Genomic DNA, 11,928 nt, shown 5'->3' with positions numbered 1-11,928 from the left:
TATGTTTTTAAAATATTCTTCCCAAATATATTGACATGTATTTGAAATGCTAAAATTTTGGCCATATTCAATATATTTCAAAATATATTTCAATAAATATATACTGTATTTTGAAATCTGAAGAATATATTTAAAAAAATATATATTTTTAAACATATATTCTTCAGATTTTTTTAACATATAAAAAAGTAATTTTAACATATATTTTTACATATATTTGTAAATGCATTCCAAAAATGTAGATTTGTATTTTTAAAGACATACAGTATATTACCATTACCATAATAATTATCATCATCTTTAGGTCATTAGTCATAAAAACATCTGAGAGACTCCCACTGACCAGCAGAATAGGTATACAAGTAGTTCACCCTGGCAGATGATGTAGGCTCACTCAGGGTGCAGGGTCTATACTAAACAGTATTCACCAGAGCTCCTGATGGTGCAAATGGGTTTTGCTGCATGTTAGTACCAGATAGCAGTCCTCAGGATCGCACAACCAGAAGGTGAGCAAGCAAATATAGCAGGTAGGGATCAAGCAGAAGAGCAGTCAAAGGTCATTAACAAGTGGTTGCAGGTTGGGATAAAGCAGGAGCATAGTCGAGAAATACGCCAAATGTCAGTAACAAGTAATAGCAAAGATATGGACAACAGCAGGAGAGACAAGAGCGAGATATGGGCTGAAGAGAGCACAATAATCAGGCAAGCAGGATGTGCAAAGGCATGGCTTTAATAGGAAGTTCATAGGAGGAGCAAGAGGATTCAAGGTTGAAGACAAACGAGGCTCAATGCAGGATCATTCCAATAATTGTCCAATGAACTTTCCACCATCCCAGACAGCTCAGCAAGGAGACAGACACACCAGACACAGAAGAGTTTGCAGGTTCAGACAAATTTACTTGGTCCTGGTTGTCCTTAAGATTGAGAACCACTTATCTAGAAGAAATATCATAGTAGTGTTTTGTTAGTTGTAGTCACTTTGGTAATATTGTCTCTAGTTTAGTCGATTTGCAATCCTGTCAGTCTGCAACAGCTATGATTTTTAAAAACTGTTCCAAATCTGAGATGTTGCTGTTTGTAACCATAGTCACATTGTAGACACTCTAAACACTATTTGTGTAAAGAATTTCCTGAAAATGTTTGCTCCTGCTCACAGAACTACTTTTTCCTGACAGTTTTGTGTTGGCTAGGATGCATTTTCAACAAACAGCAGAAAGTAAACTCTGCATTAAAGTGGCTAATACAAAGAATTTTTTTACTCAGCAAAACTGCATCAGTGTGAAGGACATTCTTCACCCCACTGATTACCAATGTAAGGGATATTCTTTTCAATGACCACCAAATAAGAGGAATTTGTCCACTCACTGATCATCAGTGTAAGGAGTATTCATCCTCCCATTGACCACCAATGTAAAGAACATTCTTTCCCATGACTACCAATATTATGGGAAGTCTTCCTCTGACTGACCACCAATATAAGGGACAATCTTCCTCTCACTGGCCACCAATGTAAGGGAATATTCTTCCTTTCAATGATCTCCAATGTAAGGGACATTCTTCATTCCATTGGACATCAGTTTATGGGGCATGCTTCATCCCAATGGCCCTCAGTGTAAGGGGCATTCTTCCATCCACTGACTGCCAAAGTAAGAGACATTCTTTCATTCACTAACCACTAATCTAAGGGGTGTTTTTCTTCCCACTAACTACCAATGTAAGGGATATATTTCTTTTCACTAACCACCAATAAAAGAGGTATTCTTCCTCCAAGTGACTAACATTGTAAGGAGCACTATAGTTACCACCAGTTTACTTTTTAACCAACCACCAATGTGCACTTTTCAATGGTCACTAGTGTAAGGGGCTTGTCTCCACTAACCATCAATGTAGGGTACAATTTTTACATATGAGGGTGACTGTCAAAAATCTCTTCCTTCTAGATGTAAAATACACTAGATACATCACTGACCTTTACCTTGTATAGATTCACCATTGGAATCCATCCAAAGCAGTCATTATTTTACATGAAAGTAGTTTTCCGTGAAAAAGTCATGAAACCTGTGTCATTTAAAGTCAACCTCCACCTTGCCATGCCAGGTTCCTTCATACTCCTGTATTCCAATTCCTTTACTGTCATTTTCCTGTGATTCTGTGTATAAAATCTTAAATTAGACAGTAGTATGCACAGGCTATGCAAAAAAGCCTTCTGATTTCACTGCATTATCAGTTGCTGACTTGATGATGCTATGATCTGCATTGTGCATGACAAGAAATGACAGTAAGCTGCATTCCGCTTTACTGAATGTTACAGTCAAGCTAGGCAACTTCTAGTGGGCATTTCATGGCCACTGAATAGGCAAGGAGCATGAAAAAAGACAAGGGGAAGAAATTATTATATTGGTTGTTACAAAAGGAGAATCATTAAAAAAAATGGGTTTAAAACAAATATAAGGACAATTGGGTTTGTATAAATATATAAATTTATTTTCTTAAATTTGTTTAGGTTAATACATAAAATACATTTCACGACTACATATGAAAGCTTAAAATATTTCAGTGCATACATTTCTAAATCCTAGGGCTTGTGGAGAAACCAGTATCAAGCCACAAGCCGCCATCACAACAGACTGACATCCTGTCCACAATAATTCATATATTGTCCTTGTTTTGCTTTCTTATATAGATGTACAAATAATATAAGTCATGTATACAGGTAATTTTATTTTTTTCACTGAAAAAAACAATTCAGTGGAAAGTAGTGTTGCATTGATTACTTAGAAAAACGAATGGTTATAACCGTTATTATAAAAAGTCAACAACACATTGTAATAGTTTTACAGCATAAACACTTTAAAAAGTGTGACATTATACATCTGTAAATATAAAGGCAGATATCAGATAACAATGTATTTAGTACTTTTTGTATGACAAGGTAGTTTTGCTATACAGCTGAAACATTGCCCAAATCTCTACTTTTAGTTTGGGGCACAATAAATCAGGATAATTTCCCCTGTTGGGTATTAACACTGTTTGTGCCCCAGGAGGGAAATCCTCACCCCCACCTCATCATGATAGCGGAGACTTAGCGGTAAGACAGGCTTCCTGTTTCCCATCTTTAGAGTGCACTCTTTATACATTCCTATGGAGAATCTTACAACAGGTTGATGAAATTTCAATGTCATTGATCTCCTAGTGGGGAACGGGAAGTTCAACTTGAAGTTTTCACAGCAGGAATGAGGGCAAAGTGAGATTTATCAACCAGCATTACAAACAACTGTAAAAACATAGCACTACTCACCTTTGATCTCAACCCACTCTAAACAGCATCAAATACTGTATTTAGGTGTAATTCTGCTTTATTATCATAAGGCATGTATCATAAGATGTAATCTAGCCCTAAATGATGGACAGAAATGCAATAGGGAAAATTTATGTCCCCCCCAGGACAATTTTTAGACTAAAAGCTGATTTGGACAGGGTGTTAAAAAGCTTTTTCTCTTTAATTGCTTAACTAAGATGTTGCCAGGTATTGTTATAACATCCAATGAAAAAATAGTGTCAAAAGGATGGCAAATTTTTCTCAATAATGTGCATAAGTATACCCTTAGTATACAGTCATAAAGTTGGAGAAAAGTGCTGTTATCTATGTTATTTATTGTGTTTTTTTAAAGGGCTCCATTTAGTTCACTTAAGTTGTTGTCAAACTTTTTCTCAGTACAGGTTTCTCTTAAAAATAGAAGCTGTAAATAGGTCCTCCTGCTATGGTCTCCAATACCTAGCAAGTAACTGAGTTGGAACTAGCATGAAGGATGGGAGTTCAGACTTTTCAGACTGAAGCCAGGATGAGAAATGACAGCCCCAAAAGCCTGCACCTCTGAAAACAATTCAAGAATGGAAGTTTCCATATTTCTACTGTCATAGTTTTACTTTAAGAACACATACTACCCTTTTTATTGTACATACAAGGAATTACATCTCTGCCTCTAGGAGGCTGAACTACATTTTTTTCTGCAACTTTATTGTTTTATTATTCTGTAACAATCTGATATCATCATTGATATCAGTGTTCTGCTAATTGGATGACTGTCAATATGCTGTTACATCTTTTAGTAGCAAAGGGATCATGGTTGACTTCACGCATATGCATTGTATGGATTAGTGTGTTGCAATGCCATAAAGGAACGCACTTCTGATGCACCTGCATTTAGAACACCAGAGCTCCAGTAATGTACTGCCATGCATTTTGATGCGCTGCTTTGGATAAATAGTGCAGGTGCATTTTCTGGTCCTTTGTAGTGCACTGGCAGCTCATTTAAATTAATTGGCTGCCATAAGGTAACACACATTAATGGCTGACATAATGCTCTGACCAAAAAGTTTGAAATGGAATCTTAATTGCCTGGGTAGTCCCGGACTTACTGAATTTATCTGACTTTCTATTAGAGACATCTTAAGACTAAAAAATGTAGCTATCATCATGTTTATAATTTGGGCATAATGCAGTGCAGCATCACAGACATTACTATTCACAGAACAACAAATGCCAAACTTTGCAAATGTGTAAAACTCCCTTTGAGTAGGTATACTGTAATTATACTTATATATTTATTTCCAATGAGTTATGTGCCAAATGATCTGAAAATGTGCCCTGCCAGTTTATTCTATGCATCCTCCATCATTAAAATTACAAAAAAATGCTGTTGTGATGAACTTTCCCTTAAACTCTAGTAAATAAACTTTCCCTTTTTGAATTCCCTGAGAAATGATGTCGCACAACATGTAAAAAACCTTCCTTTGACATAGTAAGCACGGTTTCCAAGCTTCTCCTGGGTAGTTTATTGTCCAACTACAATGTGGCTAAAGTAGCATTATAAAGCAACATTCAGCAATATTGTTTCATTTCAAAGAACAACTAGATCTTTTGGACAATCTTAAATCACAAGACAGAACAGTGAAATCAACATTTTAAACACAATTAAGCTTAGGTTCAGATATATGCGGTGTGGTACATCACATGTAATTCGCACAGGAACATTTTGTATGGCTCTAACCACACCGCATGCGCACCAAAAAGATGTAGGACCCTTTTTTTGGTCTGCACTAGAATTGGGTCGCATGGGTATTCACACCTATGCGATCCGATTCTGCACATCGCACTGAGTTTTGCGGACCGATTTTGGGGTGTTGTTAACTTAACATACACACCTGCGGTGGTTCACATGAACGGGGTGCGATTCTGATGCGGTAAGGAAATCGCACAGAAAATGATGTGAATTCTGGACCGCATCTGTGTAAACCCAGGCTAATACTGCACTGTTCGCTTTTGTTTTTGTAGATTATGATGTAAGTTGTGCCCCTTTGAAATGTTTGCCTATTACTACTGTAATTTAATGTAGAATTTAGATACTAGTGTGTCTATAGGAAGACACCGCCAGCATTAAATATTCCATCCAAAAATCTGAATTCCTGTTGCTGAAGGCCTATTCATTCATACCTTATTTAAAGTAAACCTGTCATGAGATAGATATGGCAGCTTACACTGACACTTATGAAAATGCTAGTTTCTGGCTGATATGTTGACCCTCTGGCTCTAGTACACTGAGTCCCTGACCCAGAACAAGCATGCAGCTCAGTAAAATTAAGGGAAAAGTCAAATGTTCTTATTCTTGTTTCAAGTTCATAAATTAAACATTTTGAATAAATGGGATATATGTAGCAATGACTATCTACTGGTTATCCCAAAACCCCTTAAGGTACAGAGACCCATGAGAGACAAAGATTAGTCTAAGACAGTTGAAAATCTCTTATAACCTCTCTTGGTTCTTCATTATTTCACTGCCTTGCTTTACTACATCAAGCTTGTCAGATAGAACTAGAAGTGTGAAATACTTTGTGATCTCAGGCGATGAAAACCGTTTTCCAGTTCACCATCTAGAAATCATGAATATAAAGCAGTCCTATCATATCAATGAGGTGGGCTTACTATGAACTGGTTTAGCCAAAGGCAAGGAAATTCAAGATATTCTTATTATACAGCACAAGTGACATCTTTAGCACCATAGTGGTAATGTTGCTACAATCATTTACTTTATACTTGCATGCTTTTCTTCACTAATATAGCATTAGACTGAGTTTCAGTTAAGAATAAACCTGTGCTTTGCCCATAGAAGGTAAAGTAGCTGATGTACTATTTTTCCCTTATTCCCAGCACCTTTGCTACCCTGCTGTTTGGTTTGACTCTGGGAGAAGCAGAAGCTGTTCAGTGTAAGTCTTAGCTTACACAGAGCCAAAGGCTCTTCCCTTGTGACAGCATTGGTGCTTAGTGATTGGCACAGTGTTGTGACATGGAGTGAGCTAGATGTTCCTCCATACAGGATCGAGTATTTTCTTTGCAGCCGAATGGAGCTGCAGAGAAAAAAAAATGTAGTTGAGTATGTGCCATTGGGAAGGGGGATAAGATCAGCTGCTCTATGAAAGACTATTCTACAACTAACTTCCTGGAAAAAGTAGGAATGCTTCATATAAAATACATTTTACTAAAAAAAGTTTTTGTTTACATAGTTTATCAGGACATGGCAAAAGGTGTGTGTAGTCAGATAAAGTGCAAAAAGCAAATGGAATGGATGAAGTTCTTGAGAAGGGATTCATACTGTATAAACAATAATCCACGGCTAAGACCATATATTTTGATTCAATGCTCAGAATTTATCCTCAACCCAACTACCCCCAAACACACTGAGTTGTTGAACAATGAAACAAAGCAAACTTGACATTTTAAAACAAGTCTGAACATTTCAAAATATGATATATAACTTTACAGTGGTCAGAATGTATAAAACTTAAGCATATCATTGGTAATGCCCTTTGCTTTCTTCTTTTTTTTCTGCTACTCCCTACTCTTTTTAAGGCAGCTTTTTCTATTTTTTATCAGACATGTCGGGGTTTATTTACTAAAGCTGGAGAGTCCAAAATCAGACTCCCTTCTGCATAGAAACCAATCAGCTTCTAACCTCAGCTTGTTCAATGAAGTTTTGGCAATGAAACCTGGAAGCTGATTGGTTTCTATGCAGAAGTGAGTCTGATTTTGCACTCTCCAGCTTTAGTAAATAAACCCCGTCATGTCTGTTTAGGCATAGCAATTGAGTTGCTAAAAAAAAGCCAATATTCACTTAGCAAATGAATAAAGTGAAGATGTTTTAACTCATATCTAATGTTTTAACTACATATCCAATCACATGCAAGAAAAAAGCACAATATTTTGCACATGATTGGTTGATTGATGTGATTATTTTTACTCAATAAAAAAAGTGAACATTCACTTTACTTAGTATACATTCTTTGTTCCTTCACTAAATCAACTACATTGACTTAACTACAATTGGAATAAAAAACAGGATGCTAACCCTGAGAGGGTAAGCCAGTCTTATTGTCTTCACAATAAAAATACAGAATATGCTGTAGGGTAATGAAAACTATGCCATATAAACTTTTTACATCATTGGGGGGGGGGGGGAGTAGGGGGTACAACAATTAAATTAAAACAGACCAAAGAATATTAGTAATATACATAACTGCTTATAATACTTCATATATTGCTTTATCCAATATGGTTCTACAAAATATATTGAAACAGACAAACCCAAGAACATTTGGGTGCCCGAGTGCTTTGGAAAGCTAATATCAATAAAGCATGATTTATTTTTTACCAAACTTTCTCCAGTAACATACACTATTCATTCTTTATTGCAACACTGACATTGGTTACCCAAATTCAGCAGTGCTGGTTATTCTAAAAAAGGGTACTAATGGTAAAATAATGTGAAATATGATTTACTGACCACTAAAGATGCCTGTATACTGCAATTAGGAGATCTACTATAAAATCTAGTCCCATGAAGGGTGTGTGTGGTCAGACTCATCCCTTACAGTATATTTCCACTTTTGCAGCCTAATTTGGTTAATACAGACTTTTTTTATTTGTTACATGCTCACATTCACACAGCATGACTAAAAAAAAATAAAAAAAAAATTGCTGCATACATTTCGCTTGGTCCTTTCTAAAAACATGAACACTGAAGTATTCCTCTGCTAAGCAGAGAGGGGGGGGGGGGGGGAGTTACTGTTTACCATAATTAGCTCTGTCTGTATTGCACTGGCAGATCTCTGTATTATTTGTGAACAAGTGTGGAACACGGTGCACATTCTATGTCAATGTAGTAGGTGCGCATTCTATGTCAATGTAGAAGGTGCACATTCTATGTCAATGTAGAAGGTGCGCATTCTATGTCAATGAGAGGAAACTCTGTGTGTCCCTCCTTGTCTGCAGGGACAGATTGATTTTCCTTTCACTAAAAATTGTAGTAGTTTTCTGTCTGTTGAGGCCTGCTTCAATTAAAAAACAAACAAACAAAACCCTAGAAAGGTTAAAAAAAAATGTTTTAAATTATTTTTAGGCATGCCATATAAATGGGAACACAGACCAAATGTATAGTGTGGTTTTCTTGTATTTGACAGCAAAAGTTGAAAACACTCTAAGACAGTGACAAGGGCAAGAATGATAGTAAAAAGTGCTGGAACTTTAAAAATTAGTAGTATTTTAGCTCATTTTATTACAGTAACAGAAATTGGTTGTTATAGGTTATTGTGCCCTGCATCATAATTATAACTTTGTCACACTCTATTTAATAAACTCACATGATTAAAACAAGATTACCCAGCTTTATAGCCCTTATCACCTTTAATCATTTCACTAGATGCAGTTTAGGTCTGTGCTCCCAGTATATACCTTGTGCCCCTTTTGTGTTTATTTAGTCCTGTGTGTTTATTTGCCTGTGTTTACCTTAAGCCTTAAGGAAATCCACCATTTAGTACTTTGGTTAACATTTTAGCTTAGGTTTTGATATAAAAATTTGGTATCACACACATTAGAAATACTAGCAGATGATCAAACACAGAACCATGTATAATTGCACATACAATCATATAGACTTGTGCTCTACCAAGTATTGCAGCTTCATGGAACATGTACAATGTCATTTCTGCAAAGGTTTTAAATTGCTTGGCCCAAAAAAAGGTGTAATGTCCATAACAAGCACCTCTTTCTATTACACTCAATAATAGTTTTGGCTAACTTTGCTTAGAGAAAAAAAAGCAAAACTCATCAGGCATAACAGTTGGAGCACAATATTAATTAGCAAATCTAAAAACACTAATATTGTATCCTGACAGGTCCAAGAGGTTTCATTCCAGGCATGCACTGAACAAATTGTATGTTGGCATCTAACACCATTATGTTCCAGAGTGTTTTTATGGCAGTGTAGAACTCACCACGCAGTGCAACCCAAGCATTTACTGTAGTATGACTATCCATTTGTTTTTTTATTTGGCCAAAATGTTAAAAATGTAAAATGTAACCCAAGGAAACAGTTTGGCTAAAACACAGGTCACTGCAATAATTAGTCAATAGGAATCTTTTACACTGGCCAATGTAGAAAAATTAAATGTAATTGTTGTCTATTGACTGGACTGAGCAACCAGGTTTTGTTCTACATTTAAGGAGGGATGTTTCAACACTTACAATGCTAGCTTGGGATTTGGGATACCAGCACTGCATATGACATATCTAGAATCCACATAAATCCCTAAGAATGCTATAACATTCATTATGTCACAGAAATACAGCAGTATGTGACAAAATGATTTTGGCTCAGACGACTTTCACCTATGAACATCAGTTCACTTGACTTTTTTCTGTCATTCCTATCATGGAAACACAAAATAAAATCTTTGGTAAAAATGTTTTTGAACTCATTAAATTCACAGGTTCCTATCCAGTGGTAAATACGTATATTGCAGTCATCGATTTACCCTGGAAATCTACCATAGTAGTTTGTATTTGGTGTACTGACAAAGAATATTTTGCTCACTTCTTTAGCTTTGATACACATATGTTTTATAACAAAAAGCTGTAGTAAAGCGTAAATATATAAAATTCCAAATAGACACATATAAATCTTCATGTTAGTAACAGCATTCAGTCTTAAATATTGTGCTTTTATAAATTAACATATGTCCATTTTGGTGCTAATATCTCTGTGAAATAAGATTTTTTTTTGTTTATTTTTTTAAATACCAGCAAATTTTTGTACGTTTCTTTCAGTCACACCAAATAGGGCAATACCTGGTATCCATTTCTTAATACTTAGACAGTCATAGGTCTGTAAAGTGTCTTTTACATTTGGCTGTATTAGAAAAGAAGCTGTTAGCTGATCCACCAAGAATTGGATTGCCCCATTCGCTACACTGGAGGAGCTGAATAATGAATGACTGAGTTATAATCTGGTGGTGGGCTGTGACACTCAAGGTTCATATCCATTGGCATAAGGACAAGCTCTTCAAGTGTGAGGTCTGGAGGGTATTCTTCGATCTGGCTAGATGGCTGGTATTTCACAAGATTTCGTTCATTCTCCCCAAGCACAGACTCCTTGCTTTTGCTTACTGCTTTCATACTGTGGACAGAAAAAAACAATCAAAAGTTAAACTAACGATGTATTTTACATTATATGTGGAGACAGCCAAGACTAGTTATTACAAGAAGGGGTGAAACAGATTTTAAGGTGCAATGACAGCTAATTAAAATTCATAATTTTCTAGTTTGTATAGGTACATTTTCTGTAATAGTGTACAGAGAATATTACATTTAATTTACATAAGCCTTACTCCCAAAGCATCTTATTGCTTATTGTCTCTACTACAGTCATAAAGACACCAGCACAGTCAATTTAAGTGGAAGCCAATTAACCTGTAGGAAACCTTAGCATACAGAAGAATGCAAAACAGACCAAAAATTGGCAAAAAAATCCCCCTGGGACTTTAAAGGCAGACTAGTATATACAGAATCAGGCTATTTTAAAAGCAATATCAATCTTTATTGGTAGATATGTATTATTGATAAGAACAAAAGAACCACATAGGTCCATAAAACCACATGAACAGTGTGGGTTAGTGGGTAGTATTTTATACAATCAAGTAATGATACAAAGTATACCCTAACACATGGAGACACACCATCAGAACACTGCCAAAGAATGTATAGCTTGGTCAGCCTCAGTGTAGTCTTCAATATATCCCGACATGTTTTGGAAAAAAGCATTCCTTCTTCAAGGGAAAGAGTTGGGTATAGTGATACTACAATATAATAGGTACAAAATCAATAAACCATAACAGTAATCATGGGTATCCAAAAAAATAATAATATATATATCAATCTACTTCCTCCATGTGTCCTTTTGGAAGCACCTTGGCCACTATGCAGGAATTTTCTTCATTTGGAATCTGGGTAAGCGCTTTACCTTGATACGTTTTTGGTACCATTTCTACCAGATTCTGTACCTACACATTCTGTACCTACTGCCCCCCCCCCCCTTTTTTCCCTTCTCCTCCTCTCCCCTTTCTTAATCCATACCTCCACCCTTGTACTGTTGGCCTGATATGTAGCCTTATTACCTGGTGGTGACGTAGTTGGTCCCCATTTGCTTTTGGCATTTTCTATGCATATATTTATTTATACCCCTATAGAATTTTTAGATACCCATGCCACTGCGGGTTGGAGTCCATGGGATCCTTGTAGCTGATGTCTTGAGGTTGTCTCCTTAGTGGTATCAGTGTGGGCCGTGGGCTGACAGCAACTCCATTTGCATTACAATTTTGTCTGATGAAACTCAGATCTTATTTAGACACGGAGGATGTAAGTGTATTGAAATTACATTGTAATTGGTAACACATGTATGCCATATTTTGATATTACTATTGTAAAAAATTGCTTTCTACCGTATGATTACTGTTATGATATATTGATTTTGTACCTATTATACTGTACTGTATAATATACCTATTATGCTTGAAAAAGGAATGCTTTTTTACGAAACA

At 36.0% G+C, this 11,928-nt stretch overlaps 1 protein-coding gene across 1 annotated transcript in view; it reads right to left on the bottom strand.

Moving 5' to 3' along the window:
* Window positions 1-2,462: 2,462 nt before the first annotated feature.
* Window positions 2,463-11,928, bottom strand: part of LOC149456268 (vascular endothelial growth factor receptor kdr-like) — a 279,835-nt gene continuing 270,369 nt past the window's right edge. Inside the window, exon 30 of the mRNA XM_089685194.1 lies at window positions 2,463-10,508. Coding sequence (XP_089541320.1) covers window positions 10,298-10,508 — 211 coding nt within the window. The 3' untranslated portion in view covers window positions 2,463-10,297. The remainder of the gene's footprint in view (window positions 10,509-11,928) is intronic.

Source organism: Staurois parvus, unplaced genomic scaffold, assembly GCF_062004578.1.
Source record: "Staurois parvus isolate SC_StPar_1 unplaced genomic scaffold, SC_StPar_1.0 ptg000365l, whole genome shotgun sequence".
Taxonomy (NCBI): Eukaryota; Metazoa; Chordata; class Amphibia; order Anura; family Ranidae; genus Staurois; species Staurois parvus.
Note: the sequence above shows the minus strand (reverse complement) of the source record. Positions and strands in the feature narration are given on the sequence as shown.